The sequence below is a fragment of the Dermacentor variabilis genome, chromosome 10, assembly GCF_050947875.1.
Source record: "Dermacentor variabilis isolate Ectoservices chromosome 10, ASM5094787v1, whole genome shotgun sequence".
Taxonomy (NCBI): domain Eukaryota; kingdom Metazoa; phylum Arthropoda; class Arachnida; order Ixodida; family Ixodidae; genus Dermacentor; species Dermacentor variabilis.
In genome coordinates this window covers 19,824,376-19,850,038 of record NC_134577.1, presented here as the reverse complement: position 1 = coordinate 19,850,038, position 25,663 = coordinate 19,824,376, and the positions used below count along the sequence as shown (strand labels likewise).

At 48.7% G+C, this 25,663-nt stretch overlaps 2 protein-coding genes across 3 annotated transcripts in view; both read right to left on the bottom strand.

The window, feature by feature from the left end:
- Positions 1 to 25,663, bottom strand: part of LOC142560071 (1-phosphatidylinositol 4,5-bisphosphate phosphodiesterase delta-1-like) — an 86,093-nt gene that overhangs the window by 51,173 nt on the left and 9,257 nt on the right. Inside the window, exon 1 of one of the 2 annotated variants that reach the window (XM_075671863.1) lies at positions 7,638 to 7,757. The exons of the other annotated variant lie outside the window; for it this stretch is intronic. Coding sequence (XP_075527978.1) covers positions 7,638 to 7,689 — 52 coding nt within the window. The 5' untranslated portion in view covers positions 7,690 to 7,757. Of the gene's footprint in view, positions 1 to 7,637; positions 7,758 to 25,663 lie in introns of those variants that run through there. 2 annotated transcript variants of the gene reach the window in all.
- LOC142560072 (protein mono-ADP-ribosyltransferase PARP16-like) lies at positions 10,096 to 12,530 on the bottom strand. The gene has a single exon (XM_075671865.1). The coding sequence runs from the start codon at positions 12,470 to 12,472 to the stop codon at positions 11,399 to 11,401; it is 1,074 nt and encodes a 357-aa protein (XP_075527980.1). The 5' UTR covers positions 12,473 to 12,530; the 3' UTR covers positions 10,096 to 11,398.

Sequence of the window (25,663 nt, the reverse complement as noted above, 5' to 3'; positions counted from 1 at the left end):
GCCAGTGAATCTCTGGCCTCTTCCCAAGACGAAGGATGCCGTTGCGCCCTTGTCATCAGCGAGCGGCCTCGGAACCCTAGCCTCGATTTCAACACGTCGCGTGAAGCTCACCGTGACGACTCAGTAGCTGTGGCCTGGTTACTGCTGAGAGCGATGTCCCGGGTTCGATTCCCAGCCGCAGCGGAGGCACCGAACGTTAAAAAATAAGCGCGTTAAGGTGCGCATTAAAAACGGCAGGCCGACAAAATCATTTCAAAGGCCTCCGCTCCGCCGTTCGTTACAGTTGATGTTTTATTTTGGAACGTTAAGAGGAAGCTTTAGCTCGGGTGCTCCTATATACGGTATATATATGCACGCCAAAGGGGAATTCGTTTTTCTCGGCAACCACTGCACCAAACTTGACAAGGTTTGCTGCATTTAAAAGAAAAACTTAAAATCTAGTGACTGTTGGTTTCGAATTGTTTATTTAGGCTGTCAATTTCTTAGTAAAGGTTGGCCAAAATAGAAAATTTTCAGAAAACTAAACTATCATGTTTACATCTTCGCAACTTACCAATGAAAAATGATATCACAATTCTGTAAATCTGATATCATAGCACATCTAAAGCGGACGAAATTGATGTATTACACATGAATCTCAAAAAAATTAGGTGATGTGTAAGTACAGCTTTTGCAAAACCCTTGTACACAACGTAACAAATCCGCGTAATATATAGATTGGCATATTGAATTTGTCCGCTTTGAATGATCTAATGGATGCCGTTTACAGAATCGTGATATCTGTTCCTGATACAGAGCTATTAAATTGTGAACTTCGTGCTTCTAGTTTTTTCGAACTTACAAATTTTTGAAAATGATTTTGACCCGATTCAGGCCCTAAATCGCAATTCCACTGCCAGCAGTCACTAGAATTTAACCTTCTCTCTCAAATGCAACAAATTTCATTAAAATCGGTACAGGGGTTATCTAAAAGAAATCGTTCTTGCGTTTTACATATATTTGAATAGGCCGCGTCGGAGTTGGATCCGAGCTAAAGCTTCCTCTTAAGCCCAGTTAAGCAATCAGTAAGTACACTGTAACGAGGTCCTCGAGCTTGTCTACACAAAGAGACGAAGGGCCCGCTGATATGAGTACAGCATGCTTTCCGCATCACCCGACGAGCTTGCACTTAAGCCAACGTTACAGGTAGACCTGAGGCTTTAGGTAGACCGAGTTGTTGGCGCCATCTCGAGGAAATTAAGTTAACCACAAGGAGGATTCAAGTTTGAGCGGGTTCTAAGTCCTTGCTTCAAAATTTCGCTCCGCCTGTTAGCCTGAAATGGCTGATCTGCTTGCTGGAGTGCGTCGTCACCTCCGTTTCTTGTGTTCTGTGTTCTCGGGTGCCTCGTACTCCTCGCAGTCCGGACCGTCTGCGCGGCGGATAAGGTCTAGGCAGTGCCGAGTGAACAGCACACCTAATGGTAACCTGTGCAGCAAGCTTGCATTAGTTCTTTTGATCGCGGACGATGAGTTCACTCGAGTCCGTGAAGGCGGCGATGACGGTGTCTCGGCAGCGCCCAATAAATGCTACACTAGCTGTTTTCGTGCAGTAGTGTATACACCAAAGGAACTAGCGTGTGTGTAAGGCATTAAGGAACACTAAGGCATTAGTGTATCTCTCTCCAAGTTGTCATGTCATGCTACATTCATGACAGTGATCAAGGTTTCTTATATAGCTGACATGGAATGAGGCTAGCTTCACGACTATGGAGAGGTCAATTGAATGGATCGACCGAAAGATCTACTAAAGCGCTAATTAGACTCAATAAAAAAACAAGGCACGAGGAAAACGCAGCAGCGAGCCTCTTAAAAGGAAGCTCTACGTCGGGAGCTCCTATCTATAAGGGTGCATCAAATGAAAACGGAACAACAGTGCGCAGGAAATCGTATGAACCATGTTGACATAAACATAGACAAAATAGAAGATACGACAAGAAAGGACACTATCCGCATTTCTTCACAATAATACTCTACTTATACAAGATACAAGGTAGTATACAATTAGATGTCCACAATTGCGGGCGTTCCCTCTTCATCTGATCCACGGTCATAAATACACTGGAAAGCCGTTTTACTCGGCATTCGGTGCACCCACAATTATGCGATTTGTTCCACGCGACAAAAAAAAAAAAAAAAAGGAAAAGAAATCAAACTTATTGACTGTGGCAAGCACATTTCATTTTTTTTTTAATGTTAAGCCGTGAATTTTCTTTAAAAAAATGCTGAATATTAAAACAGAAGTACATGTTGGCAACTCTAACTCATAAATAAAAGACGATATCACAGTTTTATCGATTTACCAGTTCATTAAAGACAATATCGCACCCATTAAAGTCTCTAATTTGTACAGAACTGATGCAGGGTGTAACAAAAAGCATCTGGTACACGATTGTTTTCGCATTCAGTTGCAATTCGAATGCAGCTGCCGCTACTGGGATTCGAACCGACGACTTCATGCTGAGCTGCATGAAGCCATAGCCACCGAGTTACCTCGACGGGCGCGCAGGAACTTTAGTTCTCGTTTGAGCTCTCCGAACGACATTCTGACGAAACGTTCTTTCAGAAATTATGAGAGGCACCCGGTCGCGTCCTGCGCTATGGCACTATGGCGGGATCCCGTTTCCGCGTCGTCGCTTATCTTTCACTTCTACTTCCTTAATCATTATCAGCCGTATTAAGAGGAAGTTTGAGCTCGGGGGCTCCCATATAAACGCATGGGAAAGGAGAAATGGTTCCTCTCGGCAACTATACGCACCAAATTGGATGTGTTGCTGCACTTAAAAGAAAAAAGAGAAGTTAAAACTGTGTAAAGCGGAGTTTTTGTTTAAGCCGGCAAGTTTTTTTTATATATATAAAGCACGATATCGCGATTGTGTAAAATGTATCTAATAGTACATATAAAACTGTCAGCTTTGTTGTAATATACGTGACTCTCAAATAACCGCTAATGCGTGAGTAGGACTTTCACGAAACCTTCACAAACATTGCAGCAAATTCGCGTAAGAGTTAAATTAGTATATCAAGTTTGTCCGATTTTGAATTTCTGACCTATGCAATTTACAGAACTAGAATATATATATTTTTTGACGCTGAGTTACAGATTCGTGAACTTCGTGCTTCTATTTTTATCGAACCTAACAAGTTCCAGAAATTTTTGTAAAATCAATCAAGGCCATAAATGAAATTTACTCCCATTAGTCACTAGAATTTATCTTTTTTTCTCTCAAATGCGCCAAATATCATAAAAATCAACCCAGGGGTTATTTCAGAAAAGATATATGTCATTGCTTCGTCTGTCTGCAGTCTGCACTTCCTGTTCTTGGCGCTGTTACTCGTTTTCTCAGAAAAGCGTTCTAGCGTTTTGCACGTATTCGAATAGGCGGTTTCAGAGTTTGAGCCGCGCTAAAGCTTCCTCTAAAGTTTACTGCATGACGCCTCTGCCAGCGATCTCCAAGTTGTACTTGTCCTGCGTCAACTAACTTCATCTAGTGCCTGTAAGTTTCCCGATGTCGTCGCTCCTTGCAATCTTCTGTCGCTTCGAACTCTGTTTCATATCCCTCGGTCCCCATTATTCATTCGCGAAACTGGTTATACGGGCGTATGTTCTATTCATTACATGACATCGTCGTCTCTGGTTCTTCCTCCTCGTCTCAACTGTTGAGTATCATCCGCTCGCGATGCATCTATATTCTGTACGACCATTTTCCCGGCTGGTAATACTACGCGTACCGTTGTCCCTTCCTTCACTCCTAGCACAGTGCATCGCTTTGTTTCAAACTTCTTGGATATTAGCTATAGCTTCGGTGCCGTATAATAAGCTGGAAGGTGTCCTTGAATAACATGCGAACAGGTGATGGGGCCGTGAGGACTCAACTTCGCTTGTATAGCGTGTATTAAGAGCTTTAACATCGTTATCGTTTTTCCCCTCTTCCATGTATTCACACCGTGGCGCTATGACGGGAGGCGTTGTTAGTTTAACGACAACAATTCTTATTTTAGACAAAAGATTACAACAGTTAGACAGCGTTGAGCATTTTCGGTACAATACTTATGCCGTAGAATTGAGGCTACAGTCTCGTTCTCCTCTATTCCAGAAAACAGCTAACAGTAGGTAAGAACATTTCAATCAAGTTTACAGTAACGTCAGCTACGCCCTCCCAGACATCGCATGCAGGGCACTATATGACGATTCTATTCGCTTAATTTTAAACAAGAAGCATTTTGTGTTCACGACTTTCAGACGTCGTGACTATGCCAAGGGATACTTCACTTTTAAAAGCAAGCAAAGAGGCCAGACCTGCTAGGCATGCTTCGTTGCGGTTGTGTATGCTTCGCGGAGACGACAGCGCTTCTTTGAGCTTCCTCATCGCAATGTGGCGTTCCTTGCCCACGACGACAAACTTCGTTCTGCTCGGCAGTTCGCGAGGAGGCGATGTCGCAGACACGTGGTTTCTATGTAGCCTTTCCTCTAATTGAGCGTAATGGACGACGCGCGGCGCGGTCAAGGTCTCATCGCCATGAACGCACTGAAAAACATGGGGAATGTTGTTGGCGTCGTTTCGATCTTACGCACGCGACCTTGGAGCTTAAGGAAACACAGGCAAAGCGGGAAGTATAAACTCCGCCCCCGTTTTTTTCGAAATGAACCTGAAGGATTGATCGAAAAATGTTGAAGTAGCGTAAGAACAGAGAGACTGAGAGGGAGGGAAATAAGAAAGGAAATACAGCGGAGTAGTTCAGACCGTCAAGGTATACTTCGAAAACTATATATTCTCATCCATTTGGTAGACAAAGGTACGTTACAATATAAGGGAGGAAATGAAGGCAAAATTCTCGAATATCGCGTCTAATCCTCAGTGCCGGTAGGTCAGTGTTACGTCACGAATTTTCAAGGCGTTTTCTCGCGTTCGGGCCGTTCCGCGCGCAATAAGTTCACGAAACTTCCTACGTTTGATTATTTGGTTAACTTATAATGCAATGACAGTCCTTATTTTTTTTTCACCGACTGAACCCTATCTACAGAAGCTATTAAAATGCGCGACATCACGACGAGCTATAGTGCGGGAACTTGCCATTGGCGTCGCCACCAGTCTCGTTCGTCTTTTCGGTCGTGTTATACGAAGCCTCCTCTCACAGCAAGGGCGGCAGTTTCGCTATGGCGTGCCCGTAGTTTACTACAACAGTTTACTGAACCGTAATGTTCAACTTTATAGCATCCTTTAAAGGAACAACTTAGAGAGAAAAATGTATTCACTGGTATTTGCGCAATACCGAAAAGAGCGCCACTCTTACCGTGAGATGAGCCTTGGTAAGCCAGAAAAGTCGCAAGAATGAAAGACGTGCAGCGACGCCGCCTTGAAGTTCCCGAGCTACACATCGCCGTGACGTCACAGATTTTTGAAGGCCGGTGTCCGTTAGAGCCCATGGCTAAACGTTTATCGCTAAAAACGGACTGCATTGTATTCTAAAAGAGACCTTGGCAAGTTTCGCGAACTTTTACGGAGCCGATGAGACCCAAATACAAAAAAAAAAAAAAAAGAAAGCAAAACTTATGAACTGCGTGATGTCACATTGACGTGCCGGCACTAAAGTTCCAGTGCGAAATTCAAGAAATTGAACTTTGACCTGCGTTTTCTTTTCGAATGATCAACTGTTATCGCGAAATAATGAAAATATAGTTTTTCAAACAGTACTTTTCAGGCTAGCCTGTTTTAGCTTTTCTATTTGGTATCCGTTTAACTACAGCCTCCGCCCTTCCTATTACCCGACACGGCGAGAGACCGGTGCTGAATGTCCCCCGTATGGTACAGCGTGTTCCAGAACGTACGTAGCTTCCGTAACATCGGGGCTTCACGAAAGGTTCCAAGAGCGTTATCGTAGAGACGCGCTTTTCAAGAAGATTGTCTGTCCAAACAATGAGCGAAAGATCCCTGGTGAGACCTTGCCTGCGACCTATCTGTGTGAAACCGTGGTTGCTGCCACTTCGACTAAAAGATGAAATTTATAAATAATCATAATAATCATGAACTAAAGCAAGCGCGCCCATACAGTTCATGCATACAGATCACTCATTAGGCCCAAAATGGAATACGCCTGCACCGTCTGGGATCCACATATTAAGCAAAATATTAATGCACTGAAGAGGATTCAGCGGAAAGCAGTTAAGTTTATTTTTTCCAAGTACCGTATATCTAACTCAACAACAACTATCATGCACGATCTTGGCATGCAGACATCACAACTACGGCGGAAAATTCTAAAGATTAAATTTCTTTTTCTACTCAAAAATAAACTCTCGATCCATCCTGCTCCATGTGCCCGACCATTAACCACAAGACAAACCGGACATCACCACTCTGAATCATGAACTCCATGTCAAACAAGAACTAATGCCTTTCAATGTTCCTTTTCCCCCCGTACTATTGAAGATTGTAACGCACTACCATTACCACTTTTAAACAACAGTGCCTCAATTGAACTGATTAATTTCTTAACACAGATGTCAGCGTTTCATTTGTTTTCTTCTGGATGCATGTATGATTTTTTTTTTTATCTTACCACTCCTGCTTGGGCCCGCATGGGCCTTCAGTATTTTGTAAATAAATAAAGTAAATAAAGGGAGGCTAAGCAGGCATTGCTGATATTCAAATGGACGTCGAGCGCCTCTAACAGCTACCTGACGTCGTAACCGTCGTTTCCAGCAGGCGATACTACGATCTGCAATCTGACACCGCACAGCCGTTTGACCTTTGCGGATGTATGTTATCCCTGGCCAAGACTGATGCTCGATTTGCCAAGTTACGTTTCTATTCTCGCTCCAAGCTTTTATTGCGATTATCTGAACACTCCAGGTGCATTTTGCCGTCGGCGTCGCCGTTATGTTCCCTATAAAGCCCAATGGCTATAACATCATCGCCGCGCGCCGTATGCTGTATGTGCAGTACGTGTTTCGCCCTGAGCACTGTTTTGTGACTGTGTTGCGAGGTGGATAAGCGGAGTAGTTGGTTGACATTCATCATGAGAACTTATAAAGAGCAACGAAAATAAGGAAGATAGAGGAACCTCAAGGCAATATGCTTACTGACAACTGAACAATTTATTCAATATAAAGAATACCGATAAAACGTATGAATGATATACTGAAGTATCGGTATATCATTTTGATTTTTTATCGCTTGCTGTGCAACACTTCCGCGATCACTTCTGTACGCGTATACACTTGAAGCATCTTCAAAAAATACTTCAATCGCGAGCAATAGTCTTGTCCTGTAGTTCCTATGTTTTGCGTCTTTTCGTTGCGCCTCGGTCGTTCTCGTCGTGTGAATGTGTTGCCTGCCTTTGTGCAAAACATTTCTACGCCCAACTCTCTTTTCCTTCAGAATGGTAGCTAGCCGGCCTTGATGGTACGAACACATTCTTTAGCAAACAGCGCGAATAACGGGACACAGAAGGACACAGTGTCGTGTGCGTCTTTTCTGTGTCCCGTTATTCGCGCTGTTTGCTAAAGAAAAGCTCTTTTCCTGCACTCTAGTAATAAGGCGCTCAGCGTGCCCGAATTCATCAACATCAAATAAGCGTAACTTTTTCCCCGAGGTTACCTCTCAGGTAGCGCTCCCATTCCACATCGTCGCTGTATGAAATCCTCAACATCACACGTACACCAGAGACCCGAGTGCAGTCACGCAAAACAGAATGTCCCGTTTCGGTGCCTGTGCGTAGCGTGAGCCCCCATGCACCCTCTCTCTCTCTCCTGCCTCTTGGGTGTAGCCATGGCAACGGGCTACGTACAACTCGGGACCGGAAGGATCAATTCAGCCTCACCCTCGCGCACACGCGCACGGCACGCGACCATTCACAGTAATAAGACTCAAGTGGCAAGCCTTGCTCTTTAACAAGCAGCAAAGGTCACTCACGCCGGGCCGTAAGTTTTGGAACATCGCGTGCTTACAAACAGTCGCAAAAAACTAGACTGCAAGCGGGCAGGCGAGGCTGAATGGCGGGAGATTTGAAATTTGTACACGCGCCTGCCGGTGGAAACGAAATTTAAAAGTACACACCATGCATACACTCTTCTTTAAAATTATGGGGTTTTACGTGCCAAAACCACTTTCTCATTATGAGGCACGCCGTAGTGGAGGACTCCGGGAATTTCGACCACCCGGGGTTCCTTAACGTGCACCTAAATCTAAGTACCACGGGTGTTTTGGCATTTCGCCGCATCGAAATGCGGCCGCCGTGGCCGGGATTCGATCCCGCGATATCGTGCTCAGCAGCTCAACACCGTAGCCATTGAGCCACCACGGCGGGTGCATGCACTTTACAACCGATGAAGTTTTTTTTTTTCATTTTTATCTGCACGCACTGCAGTCAGGACAACGAATAGCTTTAAGTAAAGCGTTTTCGTAATTACGAGGACCTTAGTTCATTCGACTTTGCTGACGGGCGTGCATAGATCCCATTTGTTGTGCGCGAACTGCTGCCGTTTTGCAGTTTTGTCCATAGGTGATGCGAAATTCAGCAGGCACCAACAATGTTAACGAATCAGTGTGACTGAGTTTAGAAACATAGCGTCTATGAGGAATTTTACTACTTTTCTTTTTTCTTTAATCGTTCTAGTACGCTAAAATCCTGGTAGACGTTACACAGGGGAGCGCAACAAAGGACAATGTCGTATTTCAACCGCGCTGCAATGTGTCTGACGATGATGAAAAACTGAGATATTACAAAAGAACGGGCGCTCATAGATTTGGAAAGCACTTCAGAATGTTCGGACTTCAGTCAGTACGGGCGAATATACAGACCGCTACTTGGAGTTCGTGATCGCGTCGCGAGGATACACGATTGGCTGGTTTGAAGTGCAGCGCATAACGAGTGATAGAATGGATGAAAAGAATGAATAGAAGTGCCTACATTTTCGAGCATAGATTCACTTACGGTTTTGTTTCCGTTGTGCTTGATGATGTTCGGTAGCTTATTTCTTCTTTTTTTTTTGTGTTTGATGAAGCAAACAGCTCTACGTCGCAGTGTTAGGCTTCTTTATAAGGAAGGCATGATGATTCCAAATGAAGGATACGTGCTCAACTTCACCGAATTCGGGGGGCGGGGTCGGTTAGTCGATAACAAAGTGTGCCTTACGAAACTCGTTTTTTTCTTCTTTTTAATGCCGTGCTATACCCGCGATCAACTTTATGTAGCCGCGAAGGGAAAGCTACGGAGACAAAGCGCGCGCAAGTGAAAGCGCTGCCGAGAATAGCCCTGCATCCTCACACGCGTTTAAGTAACAACATCAAAATAAGGCAAAACGCACAGATGAGTGTCAAATTCGACTTTTTACGTGTTTCTCTTTCATGTTCAATGCTAAACCGTCGCAGCACGGGGAGGCTACGCAGATGCAGTATTTGCTCTAAGAAACCAAGAACTCTGCCAAACGTTTCCGGACTGCTTGGCGCAGTAATACATATGCAGAAGCTCCGGCCCTCATGCTTTCCCTTCATTCAAAAGGATAGGAAGTTGGGCGAGTCGGTACGGTAACATGATCTTGAATTGTAGCGCTTCCAGGGTAACACCACCACCCTTCGCGCTACAATTCAAGATCATGTTTCCCTTCATTGCCTAGGGAAGTTGTTCGCGAGTATGAATATCGCGTACACGTGTGGTATTGTTAGGGTAATGTTACGGGCAGAAAAGGTATGTATTTACAATATATACAGTTACAAGGTTGTCGCTCAGCGGCCAGAGTAACACCATCTACCGATCTTCGAGTCACTTCAGCCTCCTCTTCACCTCCCAACTTCCTTGTGTCCACAGCGGCACAAACTCGTACGTGACAGTATTATTGAAGAGACTCCAGCTGCAGTCTATAGACAGCCAGGCAGCAGCCTCTAAGCGTTCTGAAATACGTCTGTGTACGTGTGTAACATAAACGCAGCCGACGCATGTTCAGAAGGCGATTATAGAACTAAGCACTGACGAGTAAACAATCGATGAGAAGAAAATGGTGTCCTTTGAAAGAGAACGACAGAATGGGAGAGTCAAAGCAAGAGAGATACATGGACGTGAATAAAGTAGAGAGTTTATTGACTTCTTGGTGTTTTTTTGTTCTTATTTTTACTACAGGGCGTAGCTACGCCATGAAATCTTCAACGAGAGAGCTTTGAACTAAAGGACGAAGAAGAAAGTCGCGACCGGCGTTTAGCGAGACATTTTCAAAGGAATCTGTTGGACGCCGACATTGTTAAGGTGCCAATAGCACAGCCTAGACGTTGCATGCTAGTTGACGGCGCGTCACGGAATTAGATACGAACCGCGCCGGCTCACGAATTCGAGGTTCGTAGCACTTGCGTGAAAAATGAGAGAGAGGGGGAACAAAATAAGAAAAAAGAAAAAATAATTGAGCAACAAGCGCAAGCTGCAACGCTGCAGCAAGCCTACAGAACTGAGGAGGAAGAAGAAGCAAAAATATATTACCGCAACCGTATGTGTGACCAGTGTTCCCTTAGAAAGATAGAGAACAGTCGAATAAAAACGACGAGTAGAACGCTGGCGCTACATCAGAGTGCCGGCGTGTTCTTTAAAATTACGCAACAAAAATCTACACGGCGATGGTCCAATGACCTTCGTGCGGTTGTCCTAGTCAAGGTTTTTGAAACACGCTAACAAAAAGAAAAAAAAATGCGTAGGCGTAAACAAATAACCTGCAGTTACGACGTAAAACATTTGTACTGTACGTGAAGGAGGAGGTTGATAAACCGCTAGAACAGCGTTGCCTGTAACGTTATTGACTACGTCGTTCCGGAAGCGTCTAAAAAATACCTCTGTACTATACGCGTCGGCAGCTAGACCTTGTTTTGAGCAAGATGACAGCACACGGTAATAGAAAAAATAAAAAAATAAAGGCCAGCCTGTTTTAACAAACGGCGGCTAATATTAAGCCCACCAGCCACTCGATAAGGCACTTCACGAGCTGGATAGCGCGGACACGACGTAATGACAGCTACCACGATACCACGTCCGTGGCAGATGGCACCTTAATTTGTATCACAAAGGCACTTTTAGCGCCACACCCTGTGACACATTTTTCACATTGATGAAAATTCTTAAAATGTCTTATGAAAATTGTCGACTAGTGTTGCAAGTAAAAAAAAAATCATAGAGGTCATCGGAAGTCAGGTATCGGCCTCCAACGCCAATTTCTTCCTCTTCTCGCTTTCCCGTTTAGCTCCTGCGGGAACATCCATCCTTGCGTTCTCTTTTAGGCGTGAGGTTACACCTGCGGACGCCCACCAATTTCACATCTTAACCATTCTTTAGTCCGTCTCAAAGACAAGAGACGGACAGGCCGACCGGCGCCGAGCTTTCGTCACCAATAGAACAGCTTCACCATGAGCTTGTGACCCACGCGCGAACTTGACAGCCCGATGCCGCACAGAAGCGCCGCGTACGCGGCAACCATGAGCCACGACTTGTTCTTGCACAGGAAATCCTGCCACCTCGGCGAGTAGCAGGCCCGGTTTCTGGGACTCATCGTGCCGGCCGGCAAGACGTCCGGCGTGGGCGGCGGCCGAACTGCCGTGTACACCAGCAGGTACTTGACGCGCACCGCGGAGTTGTTCTGCACGAGGTAGTACTTCTCCGGAACCTTGCCTCCCATCGCGTCCTGGGCGTAGGCCCTGGAGGGCCTGCTCCTGCACCTGTCCTGGCACTTGACGTCCGGGTGGTCGACCACCTCGCACATGGCCACGCAGGAGAGCTCGGGACTGACCCGCGAGTGCGGCCAGCCGTACCCTGCCGGACTGAAGGTGGCCGAGACGCTCAGCTCGCTCGACAGGTAGGTACCGGTGCCGTACAACGAGTTCTTGTTCATGTGGGCCAGCAGGCCGTTGTGCAGGATCGAGTAGAAGTTGTCCAACCGCGAGCCGTGGTAGGCGAAGAAGACTTCGCGGTCTCCTCGGGCGCCCTCAAAGCGCCGGTCGACCTGCGGGCTGTGCTCGACCTCGAAGACCACGTCAACGGCCGAGTCTCCGCTCAGTTCGGGGACGTCCTCCTTCTTTCGAGACCTGAGACGGACGCCGCCGCACGTGAGGACCCAGAGTAGCAGCTCCCAGGACTCCCGAGGAACTCCCTTCGCGGTGGTGCCCGCTGACGACTCGGCGCCATCCCAGCCGGCGTGCAACAGGGCGCCAAGCGGCGGAACTCTCGAAGCCACGTCGCGGAGCTCGTCGATGCGCTTCGTGTCTGTCGCTTGATCTGCGAACGACGTTGGGAAAGGTCGCAGCACGGTGTCGTAGCGGTACGAGCGCAGCGCGGCCACGAACAGAGACCACTGGAGGTCTGCGGCTTCGACGTCTTCGGCGAGAATTTTCGAGACCCGGAGGCGGGCGTCTTCCGAATCTTGGGGAGGCGGCGACCCCACCGTTGTGTCCGGTGCCGCCATGTTTCCGCCGGTGCCACCTGCTTCGCTGCTGCTGGCTGCTGCCGCAGCACGAGAGCCCTGATGCTCGCTGCGCCCCGCCACGGCGGCAGCCGGCGTTGCTGTCATTTTGTTTTCGTTGTCGTCTGCTTGCGCAGCCGCGGCAGCCTTTCGCGCCGTTCCACATTCGCTGCGCTTTCGCGCGGCCATCGATACCGGCAGCATAACAAAATAAAACAAAACGAGCTGTAGGCACGCTTGCGCAGTGCGAGGCGAGAAGCAGACGACGCCGGAGAGCGGAACCGGAGCGATTGGTTTGTGTTCACTTCATCGATAGCAGCTCTTTGTTATAGACTGCGCGTCATACGGCGCTATTTCATCACATGGCCACGGAGGTCGCAAACTGATCTCGGATAGAAACCGAGGCGTCAAGAGGTGGCGAATGGATCATTACTTACGGAATTTTGCTTTACTTACGGCATTTCGCTTTTGCGTTTGCAGAAGTGAAATACCCAGAATATAAACACCGTCGGCTTTCTGCAGGAGTCTTCACCAGCGCCTAAATCACCATTTTGTTCCGCAGGTGTATTGGCGATGGTAAGGGCGAGTAATGGAAACAATACCTTTCCTGTGGGTGAGGAGAACAACTGATGACGCCAAATTTTGTCAATAACTACCACAAATCATACGTTCTCACGCTCCCATCCTGAGAGAAAGAGGGAGCAATGCGTGCTTCAGTCGAGAGTCCTTGGCTGCGTAACAGATAGTGCACTCGGGTTTCTCCCGACTGTTAGCCTATCACCGTTGTGGATCTTGCCATTTCATGTCATGGGGCTAGAATTAACAGGCCAATGCACATCCCGAATAGCATATATGCTCAAAGGTGTATAAGATTGAAAGTTACTTGACACCACATCATATTTTCGTCACATCCCTCTGTCTAACTGTATTGTTCATTGTCATCCCTCCACATTAACTCGCGTTGTTTTATGATTGGTAATTCTTTTTTTCTAGTTTGATTATTGCTTAACGCCACCATTTCCTTAGCCCTCACTTTCGTTCCCTACCATTTGCAATGAACGCTTTTATTTCTTTTATTTCCTTTACATACCGGAGCCCTAAGGGCACCATGGCAGGAGCGAATTGAAGCAAGATGTAGCGAGCATGAAATAATCAAAATGCATTACAAAAAAAAAATGTAGATAGTTGAAACCAGGCGCGGTAACATCATGAAGTGATGTCTAAGGACGAATTTCTGTTGGCAGATTACTAGCCAATAATAATAATATTTGGGGTTTTACGTGCCAAAACCACTTTCTGATTATGAGGCACGCCGTAGTGGAGGACTCCGGAAATTTTGACCACCTGGGGTTCTTTAACGTGCACCTAAATCTAAGCACACGGGTGTTTTCGCATTTCGCCCCCATCGAAATGCGGCCGCCGTGGCCGGGATTCGATCCCGCGACCTCGTGCTCAGCAGCCCAACACCATAGCCACTGAGCAACCACGGCGGGTAGATTACTAGCCAAACGCATGCTCGTTTCCTGGTACAATTGTACTTCCTCGGAGTAAAATTGTCCAGATAATACAGCCAACGTAAGAGAAACCATGATGTGGATGCTGTAATAATCACTGTGCTACAGGCTGTAGGGCTGCCCTGCGTCACGTGCATAGTGCAGACAAGGTGCAGACGGCTCGCGTCTGGTATAACGAAATGACGTGAGCAGTGTCATCCTTGAGGCATGCCTCAGTCGACATGCATCTTGTCAAACGGGTTGGGCGATTCAACCTTTGCAGGCGGCTGAGATGAACTAGGTTCGACGCTCCTTCGACCCGACCTGCTAGCGTTTACACGACCCCGAAGACTGCCGCCCTCGAGAAGGGCGCCCAGACCCGCCTTTGTCCATTTCATGTAAACGTAATTCATGTCGCCTCGTCCGTCGGTTCTATCACCGCGCGAGATTTGAACCTTTTGAGAGTCACGTCGCTGGATGTCGGTGGATGTCGGCAGAGTGTCTGCAGCAAAGCAGCCAACACTGGTTGTTGCGAATGGCCACCATGGGCACAACTTTTACACCGTACGGCGTGATGGCCGAGTCGCGAAGCTACAACAGGAAAAGATGGGAAGGAAAAAAATGTGTTGAGGTTACGGGTGTTTCTTTAGTAGCTTTATTGTTGCGTGTTTGTTGACCACAATGCATGTGAACTGGGATTGAGCCAAACGCTTAGTATTGTGTCTGGCCAAGCTCACCTGTGATTGGTGAAACGGAACAATGGTCGATATTGTTTTCACTACTATGTTCTTGCTTTCTCGACAGCGCTTGCAGCAACACCGCGCACTGTTATAATAATGAAGTCTTATGCCAATGAAGCTACGTGTACGGCACGCAAAACGGCTGTAAAGGAGTTTTCCCGACGTTTCTGCGTCAAATAATAGTCACTACACTCATACCCGCGGGGGGGGGGGGGGGGGGGAGTGAATAAGAAGAAATAAGGAACGGACAACTGCCAAAGCGCCGTAAATAATTTACAACAATACTTGTTTCCACGAACCTATTTTGGTTTCGAGGGTCATGACGTCATGATACGCTGGCTCGTTCCGACCCTCTCCCACGATCGCTATGGCTGCCACGCAGCAGAGGTAAAGCGCATCCACAGCGCTCTTTATGAGGAGCAGCATCACCCCTATAGGCTTGTTGCTACGTGACGACAGCAAAATGTCGCCCTTCATGACGTCACCCGCTCCGGTGGCTTAGCGGCTATGGAGTTGCGCTGCTAAGCACGAGGTCGCGGGATCGAATCCAGGCTGCGGCGGCCGCATTTCGTTGGGGGGCGAAATGCAAAAACGCCTGTGTCCCATGCATTGGGGGTTCGTCAAATATCCCCAAGGGGTAAGAATTATTCCGGAGTCTCCCAGTACTACGGCGTGCCTCATAATGAAATCGTGGTTTTGGCAAGTACAACCCCACAATTCATTCTTCATGACGTCACAAAACGCCACAGACGGCAAGTCCGGAATTTCAGACCAGCTTTAATATCGAATGAAAGGCTCTTATGAATGCGTGTTTTCAAGAAACATGTACAATTTTGCAAACGTATAACATATGTGTCAGTGCTACTTTCATTGCCATGCTTTAACTAAGAATTTGTGTGACTCATCTTCTTGCCCTTTTTGTTGTGCCCAGCAAGGGGAAAAGAGTTGTTTCCGTCCGACTGCTCGAGCAAAAGAGAACGATTATGGCGAAAGGCCGACATAGAACTCCGCTCAGGGATTGGGAAAAATTCAAACATGACATATATGTGATTGAAGAGAACGCGGTTCGTGCTTAAAAAGACACAACAAAGAGTTGAGACAGAAATGTCGTTGCTCGTCCCACATTACAGATGCCAGTGTTTGTCTCCTTTTCTTTTCATAGAAAATGTCAGTTACGCCAAGAAGAGAAGAAGGGTTGCAGTCACCCCTGACGCCACCATTGAAGTCGACCAGCGACGTAGTTATGGCCGTGTGCATGTTCGATAAGCAGACGTGCCAACCTTAGAATAAAAGAAATGCCGCAGTCAAAGCCGAAAAATTCTAATGTTTGGCGAAATCTACTAAATGTCGTTTCGTTATAAAACATGTTGATTGTTCATAAAGTATTCGCTGACATTCGCTTTTTTTCCTGCAGTGACACTGTGAACAGGCTCTCAGCTCTATACAGTTGCAGCAAGAATGATGTGCATCACGGCCAAAGAGAAACGTTTTTGCAGTATTTATGAAATATTCGTGTAATGGGGGGCAGCCGAAATTTGGGTCGCCGTTACTACGCATTTTGTTCTATAACTTCATGTCGTTGATGTGGGCAGGTCCGAAGAATCGGGCTCTGAAAAAGCGATCAGCCAATGTATTTGAATTCTTCTGAAGTCAGTGGTTGCTCTTAACTAGACGCGAATGAAACATCGTAAAATTTCGATACACCGCGATTTCAATACGACAATCGTATTGATAGGTCATTTCACAATGAAATCGTAAACGTTGGCGGGTATGAACAGGGCACTGCCAGCCCTCGTCCTCAGACTGGCGAACGCTATGCATGTATAACGATTTGCTCATTAAACCCGCATCGGCAAAAACGTGAACAGCGCCTACAACGAGGCATTTGCTAGGATTGCACACGAAAGAATTTCTTACTTTGTATTTCTAGCGATACTTATCCTCTTGAGCGCCGGTTTCTTCAAGATGCTGTCTGCGTATCAACCAGCGCCTTTGTCACCTTTCTGAAATATGCACCGACCACACTGCTAATTTGGAAAGCCAAGATTGCTCTCATATATTACGTAATCAGGACACCCCGGAGGTATTTAAATGGCAGTAAAAGGAGTTGACACAGACTGTATAACATATATATATATATATATATATATATATATATATATATATATATATATATATATATATATATATATATATATATATATATATATTTATTTATTTATTTAAAGACACGCACATATCCGAACCCGGCGATCCTTCACCTCTGCTACCCCGACGTTTGTTCGTCCGACGATTGTGTGTGTGTATATATATATATATATATATATATATATATATATATATATATATATATATATATATATATATATATATATATATTGGGGGTTTTTCACATGAAGGAAAGAGATGACGAACCTTTTGGAAGTAAGACGTGTTTACGTTTTCGGCTGGTCCAGCAGACGAAAACATTGCATTATATATATATATATATAGGATGTACGTGTGTGTGTGTCATCTACTCGGAGTTCTCGCTAAGCATGCAAGCTTGATTGATTTAGCTGGAAAAAAAAAAGAAAAAAAAAGACACCTTACAAGTAGGTCACGTGAGTCTACGTGCGCAACACAGCCGTCTTGTACGCGTCTGCTGCAGAAATTTCTATTTGCCCGCGCACGTTCAAGGGACACCTGCAGACTTGGACATGCTTTGTTTACCTTTCTCGACAATGGGAAACCTGCTGGCTGTCATATAGGAAGCGGTGGACGCGGAACGTGCATGTGATTGTCGCGCAAGTGTCCCTCCAAGCTTTTGTACTCGGCTCTTCAGCTTTCTGAAATATGTTTGCACACAACATTGGAGATGTGAAGGTCGGGTCTTATATTCCCCCGCAAACCCCCGCTCCCAAAAAAAGACAAAAATAAAAGAAAAAGAAAACAAACACACAGAGACGTTGCTGACACTGCGTGATAACGTTGTCCGACAGAATAAGCAAGGAATGACGCTGAACAGTTGTTCGCTATCACAATTCTGCTTTAAGATATTTTGTTCAAGGGCTTCAAGACAAAACTTAATAATAATCAAAAGTTATGGGGTTTTACGTGCCAAAACCACGACCTGATTATGAGGAACGCCGTAGTGAGTAATTCCGGAATAATTTGGGCTACCCAAGGTTGTCTAACGTGCGCTTAAGTTTAAGTGCACGGGCGTTTTCGCATTTCGCCCCCCATCGAAATGCGGCCGCCGTGGGCGGGATTGGATCCCGTGACCTCGTGCTTAGCAGTCCAACACTGTAGCCACTAAACAACCACGGCGGGTTGATAATGAAATAATACAAATAAAAAATTCTCGAGAAGGGGGTTGCATGCTGAGCCGCGGCGCCCGCCGGCAATCCCGACGTCTCGCCCACCGCGAGAGCGATGCGGGAGTGGACGTGGGGGGATCGCATGACCACTTTCAGAGACATCACGCAACAATATATAGATTGAACAGAAGTAAATACCCACCACCGAGCGCCAAACTAAACAAGAAACAGGCGGTTGCCTGGAGGCAATTGTAGACACGCACATATCCGAACCCGGCGATCCTTCACCTCTGCTACCCAGACATTTGTTCGTCCGACGAAAGCGTGCGGGGCCAGAGCGACGCTACAGCACGTGCTGTGGGCATGCACCGGCAGCGAGCAGCAGGAGTACCCGACGAACGGGGTAGACACGGCAGTCTCGAACCGAGGGGCGCGTTGGGAGGCGGCCCTGCTCAGCCACGACCTCGCTGATCAACTCTGGGCCGTCCGGCACGCCGAGGAAGCCGCCCGAGTCCAAGGACTCGAGGCCGTCACCTAGGCTGGGGTGCTTATGGCCCCACCCCGCCCAAATCGCCGGACATTTAAAATAAAGTTTTCACTCACTTAAAGGGATACGGACACGAAATCTGAACATTTTACGAAAATACTGAAAATGAGTCCTCAGTGTGCGAGTACACCGAAAACAAGCAGTCACTTAGCTCATTTTTCAGCGGATGGCTTTATTTTTGGCGTTTTTGTGAGCCCGCGCAACGCTGTCCGGCCCAAGCGAGATGGAAGGCGTGACGTCACGTAACCCTCGTCGCACAGCGAGCTGGCCGGCGGCGTTCATTCGAGGCGCGCCGCTATCGCGAGCATGGATTCGGGTTCTGGTGCCTCTGCCAGCGATGAGCACGCGTCCGAAGACGAGGCCTTGGCAAGAAATATAACCGCTTACGGTTATGAGCCTTCCGCGTGCAGGCGGCCGTAGACCTGCCGGTCAGGCAGCCCGCGCCAGCAAGATGGTAAGCTTTTTTTCTAGTAAACTTGAAGTGCAGCAGCAGCAGTTCGTAAAGTTATGTTACGTAGGATGTAAGATGCCTAGTTTCGTGACGCATGTTGAGGCAGAAAGGCGGCTATTACGACTGAATCGTAGGTATACCGTCGTAGCTCGTCGCTTTGTGCTTACCTACGCTGTCGGCTTTCGACAGCGTAGGTAAGTTTTTGCGCGACGAGACACGGCATGCGTAGAATTTTCCAGCCGTTTCATAGCCCTGTGTTTACGGCTACTGTCACATTCACGCCATTAGAAGCAATTTACTGGTTGAACTCGTTGAGATGGCGGCTGCGCTAGAGACCCGTCGACCAGATCACTCAGCTACATAGATTCTGCAGCCATAGAGAAAGGAAACACTTTGGCTGTGACGTATACTAGCGAAATGCTGCGCGAACAATTAAGTCATGAGTAGTTTCGTTCGTTCTCTGTCCTCGCTTCACCGCTGGAACTTGAAGCTTCTCGGACGATGATCGGCAGTTGTTGATCAAACGCAGGCAGGAAGCGATGAGATCAGATGCACAAGAAATATTTATAGGTAAACTTTTCTATATACATGGCAGGTAAAGCAAATACATTACAAACTTGAACAATTGAGAAACAAAGTCTCGCTCTTCGACTGTCTCAATGACTGTTAGAGCCCAGACTCGTTTTAACGTACCGTTGTCAGATGGGAAGAGGACTTGGCAACCAGAGGCGCCGCGTCCCAGAGCTTTCATGTACTCATCAACCCAGCATCATTCGATACATTGACCCCGGTACTCCCCCACAACCCGGGCTGACTGGGTGGGGGGACTTGGTTCGGGCCAACGGTCCTTCCCGGACAAGGGGGCTGTTGTGGTGCAGTCCAACTGAGGGACTGCACTCAACACACAAACAGCCATGTCGGTCTTGCAGGGCACAAGCCTGACTGACCCTCGGACTGCCCTGACGCAAAAGAGGTCAAGGCATACAACCATGGAGACCACCAAAGCCGTCCGCGGAGCAGCGCGACCACTTGAGGGTGCACCACCACCGGTTCCAGCTCTGGGTTCCACTGAGCCAAACAAAACCCCGTAGATCGACTGGCGCACACGGCCGAGTCGTGCGACCTTTGGAGCATGCATCATAACTTAATGGATAGCTTTCCACCTGACTCGTCAAAAATCACGGCAGGACGAGCCCACACTTCGAGAAACTTCTTCTCGCCCAAGCGGTGCCGCTCCCGGGCGAGGTGGAACCAGACCTCCTTCCGTGCTTTCGCAAGCACTTCGTGAAGGCCCGGTGCCCGACCCCCGAAAATTGCATCGCAGCGTGCCAGCCAAACTTGGTATGAGCACTCGGCGAGGAGAAGCACGAACTGGTTGATCGCCTGATTGGGCAAAGGGTGCAAAAATCGGACTGTCTCATAAGGAACGCCTGGGAGCCTAAATAGACTAGCAACTCTTTGGAGAAGAGCTGCAGGAAGCAAACACTGCGTAAAGATATGAACTGAGTCCTCACGAGCGCCACAGAAAGGACACACTCCACGAGCCGGGATGGCTGTGAAGGGCCTGTAGCTCAACGGCAGGCACCCTCGCGCCAGGTGGTACATAAAGGTGGCTCGCCTGGCGTCGAGGAAACCGGCCGTAATGAGCTTCCAGTTTGGCCTGTGAATCGACAGGTCGTACCTTTGGCAATGTGGGGGGAGTCCTGGGGTGAGGATATCCACTAACTCTTGGAGGGGAGCTGAAACTACGTCGATGCCTGGGTGAACCTTGCGGAGGCTTACCAAAGAGTTGGCAGCCGCCGCATAAATGGTGGACGGGGTACCTGAACGAGGAACACAGTGGGAAAATGTGCTCTGCGAGAACAAGCGGAGTCGGGTGCTAAGAAAGAAGGAAGTTAAGCTTCGAGTTAGGAGCATATCCGAGTTAAGAGCGACCTGGGTCCACCTGACGTGTAGTGCAGTAGCCACGATGCCCAGGTCGGGAATTCCGAGTCCTCCCTTGTCCCTGGGCAACTTGAGCACCCGCCTAGCTACACAACCAGTTGTACCCTTCCAGAGGAAGCGAAACAAGACCCTCTCCAAGATAAGCTTGGTTCGGGTTGGAATAGGAGACACACACGCCTCATACGTCAGAAAGGAAAACAGAAGTGAGCGAAGGATTGTCGCTCGAGCAGTCAAAGGGCATGACAACGCGCTGAATTCCTGAACCCTGGCTTCAAGCTTCTCCTTAGCCTGTTGCCAGTTTTCGGGAGAGAGACCATCTGGTTCGAAGTGGAAGCCTAGAATCCGCAGCCGCGTTTTCACGGGGAGACCATGAACGGGCTGCGGACTGGAAGGAGTGGAGTTCAAGTACATTGCTGCACTTTTCGACCTATTCAACCTTGCACCGCTCGCCCCGCAGTAACTGTCCATGACCTCCAGGACGCCGCAAGCTGATGCTTCGTCCAGGACGACAATGGACAAGTCGTCTGCATAGGCAAAGAGTGCAACCGTGGGGGAACCTGGTGGAAGTAGGAACCTGCCAATTCTGCTGTCACAAGACAACCTCTGCAGAAGCGGTTCAAAAGCGAGTACGTAGAGGGCAGGTGAGAGCGGGTCCCCCTGTCGCACACCACGTCCCACAATGAACGCCTCCGAGAGGCGGTCTCGTATGAGAACAGCAGAAGTCGGTCGAGAATACAAAGCTTGGATCATCTGTCTAAAACCAACACTAAAACCAGCCTCTTCCAAAACACGGAAAAGGTACCTATGGCTAATGATATCGAAAGCCTTCTCCTGATCGAAGGAGCAAAGAATACCTGGAAGTTTCCTGGTATTTGCCCACAGGAGAAGGTCCCTTAGTGCTATACCGTGAAGCTGAGTAGAGCGCCCCTGGACACAACATGCCTGGTATGGACCCAAAACAGTGCTGAGCACTGGCGTGAGTCGCATACACAGGCACTTTGCTATCAGCTTATAATCGCAGTTCAGAAGTGTGATTGGACGCCATGCTCTCAGATCGGAGCTCCTCGACTCGTCCTTACAAAGGAGAGTGATTAACCACTCTCGTTGAGACGCTGACAAAGTCCCTTCACTGAGTAGCCGGTTCACCAGTGATGTGAATGGCTTCCCTAACAGTGTCCAAAATTTAACATAAAATTCGACTGTCAGACCATCGGATCCCGGACTGCGATTACGCTTCATAGACTTTAATGCCGAAAAAAGCTCGTCCTCATCTATGGCTGAGTCGCACACTTGCGGCGGCTCAGCTGGCGAAGCAAAAGGAAACGCAGTTGGAGTGGCAGCTGGTTCGGCATACAAGGTCATGTAAAACTGCCTCGCCAGTGCCAGAACTCCATCTGGTGAATCGACTATGCTACCATCGCTTGGATCTATTAGGGAAGAGAGAGTTGTGCTCTTCCTTGAGAGATGTTTACGTAGGACGTTTCTGCTGCACCACGCTTCCATTTCCCACAGCTCTGCTCGGGTTGTGGCCCTCAAGCCATCCCAGCGTCGCTGCAGGAGAATCCGAAGTTCCTTTCGGAGTGAGGCCAGCGCCGAAGCAACTCCAGGACCGCCGGACAGTGGCCTCGAGAGCAGGAGGATCGCGTCGGAGACGATTTTAATCTCCTCACGCTCCTCGCGCGCTCGACGCTTGCCCCAAGACCTGAAGCACTCACGCACTCTGACCTTCACGTCATCCCATTCTGTACCACTTAGATTCGCTCTATTGTGCAGCGATCGAAAAAGAATGGATGATACCTCTGCGGTTGCCTGCCTATCTTTTAGAAGACGTGGATTCAGACGCCACGGTCTCTTCCCTTGCGGGACTATGCTAGAATCGGCGAACCGCAGAATTAGGAAGCTGTGGTCGCTAAGAGCAGAAGGAGTTAACCAAGAAGAATGCATTTTAGGAGCCAGTGACGACGAGATGTAAAAACGATCGATGCGGCTCTGCATGCCTCTTCCTGTCCAAGTCATTCCTGACTGACCAGGGCGAAGCACACGCCAAGCATCGACAAGTCCCAGCCCGTCGACGAGCTCTCGTAGTACAACATTTGCACGCCTATCTTTCTGGTTTGGAGTCCCTCTATGCGGGATGCGATCAACCTGTTCGAACACACAGTTGAAGTCGCCTACAAGGATTAGCCGAGAGGGACCTACCAAGTAGGGTTCTAATGTAGCGAAAAACTCTCTCTGATCTTTAGACCGGGTTGGAGCATAAACATTAACAATTCGAATGCCACAATCAAGGTCCACCGACAAGACGCGGCCCTCGGAATCCCTGGCATGGCGAATAACAAGGCAGTCGAAATTCGGCATCAAAACGATGGCCGTACCTCGACTGCCCGTCGCGCCATAACTCCAGAAAGACCGAGTGCGAAAAATCCGGTCGAAGTGGCTGATCTGGCCTAGCCTATGAATAAAAGTTTCCTGAAGCACAAGAATATCTACCTTTTTGGATTTAGCCAAATTAATAACCTCTAACTGCTTAGAAGCACGCGACAAACCACGACAGTTAAAGGTAGCTATGGTGAGAGAAGAAGCCATTTTAAGGGAGAAAGAGATTAGCTAAGAGCTAGTAGAAACAAAGGAAGACAAAAAGAGCTAGGAAAATAAATAAAGAGCAGGCTAGTATTAGGTAATACTAGCCGCTAGTGACAAATAAGCAAAGACTACTTATGAGAGGGTCTCCAAAGATGGGGACCCCTCATCAGTAGACTCATAGGTTCTGTCTGAGAGCAACGAGCATTCGCAATGTCCCCATCCGCAATTGGGACAAGGAGGAGAACCCTCCGCGTCCGATGGGACCTCAGTATCAGAATCGGACGTTTCAACAGCACTGCGCTTAAATTCTGGAGGGCCAGTCTCCGAGCCCTGGGAGCCACCTTCGTCCGAGCTCGACTCATGCCCCGCGGCCGCCGCCCTGGCAGCGGAGCCAGCGCGGTGTGCGCGCCGGCTCTTACGCTTATGGTTCGACCGACGAGCAGTGTCAGTCGCGCCAGTCAGCGGTTCGGACGCGCCAGAGATAGCGACCGGCGTAGCGAGAGGCGTACCCGCCACGGAGGCGACAGCGACCGCCGCTTCAGCCTCCTCGCTCGCTGCCCCCTCGCACGTTGCCGTGCCGGAAGGGGGAACGACCTCGGTAGCGTCCACGGAATCGCTGCCGCGCTCGGCGGCATCGACCACGCTCAAGGAGCCCTGGCTCTCTCCTTCCTCTAAGGCAGCAACCGTATCAGCTACCGGCGAAGTAACCGCTTCCACGACGGCAGGTTTCTGCTGTTCTGGCCTCGCGGTCACTGACGAGTAGGTGCGGACACTACACGCCGAAACCGCATGGTCGCCGCCGCAACGTACGCACGCCGCGTCGCAGGACGCGTGGCCAAACTGCCCGCAGCGCGCGCACTGAGGCGCGTCGCACGCGGCGGCGTGGTGTCCTGCCATGTTACACCTACGGCACAATCTAACTACACCCTCGTACTCACACTGAACGACACGCTCACCTACACGAAGAAGGTTAGGAACGGGCCGCGCCATCTCTATCCGAATGCGCCGGTTTCCGGTGCCAACGGCAGGGAAACCGGGCACGCATTCTTCGGAGATCCCGTGAACCTTTCCGAAGACCTCTAGCTCGGAGACGAGAGCCTGGTCCGGAAGATCCGCGGGGTAGCCAAACACCCTAACCAACTTCACACGCACACCTCTATACTAGTACGGAGGCTCACTGATCTATCAGCAATCCTGATTTCAGCCAAGTCTGAGGGACAGCATGTCGTCCCGATTTTTATAGCCCAAATATACAAAGAAAAAAAAGGCGGTAGGGCTGTTCGCCCGTCCCACAGGTTCAGTTGCCAATCAGAGTCAACCGTTTGTTAAGCCACAACCCACAGGGATGGGCTTACTCTTAAAGATAAACATATTGGAAAACAAAGCTCTTGTCCTTCTTCCCTAAAACTCCGTTGCCCTCTCATTTCTCCGTAGTTAGTGACGCGCTCCGCAAAACACGCCAGACCCGAACAAGTTATCGCTAGGCCGCCTCAAATACCAAGGGCGTCTCTAGGCCGCAGATGTCTCGGAAGCAGGGGCATCGACACCACGTAGTGCAGCTGTACTCAAAGTTTGTCCCCGTGGGGGACTGATGGCCCTCCTTGTCCTTCAGACGTATTGTCTACAAGACAAAGTTCTCCGAGTGCGTGTTTCCAAGACGCCGCCGTCCGAATGCACTCTTCACGTGTGCACCGCATCCCTACAGCGTGCGCTGTAAGCTGGCCTTCGACACCACATCGGCAGTCGCACCCAACAGCAAGGCTGGCGATTTCGTTCCGGACGCGTAGAATAGATCCCTGCTCAGTACATGCGGCACGGGGTCAAAGTTGCTAAGCCCTTCTTAACCTCGGCGGCGCCTCCAATTAGTCAGGTACTCGGAAGCCAGATCCACAATACCGTGTACAGCGGTCCCTTTCAAGGCTGGTCTGTGTGGACTCGTGTGACCGTCGGCGGACTGCCGACACCATGCGCACAATACCGACTTCCCGGAATCGGCACTCGCCCTCCTGGCGCCTGCCACGACGCGTCACCCAACACCGCGCGGTGCCTGTGACCCCACATAACACAGCAACTGTTGCCCGGCTGACATGGGGGGAAGTGAACCCCCTCTCTATACGCAAAGCACGTGGCCGATTCG

What these genes read in the sequence shown, in the direction of transcription:
- LOC142560072 (XM_075671865.1), bottom strand. Translation starts at nt 12,472, where the DNA reads ATGGCGGCACCGGACACAACGGTGGGGTCGCCGCCTCCCCAAGATTCG.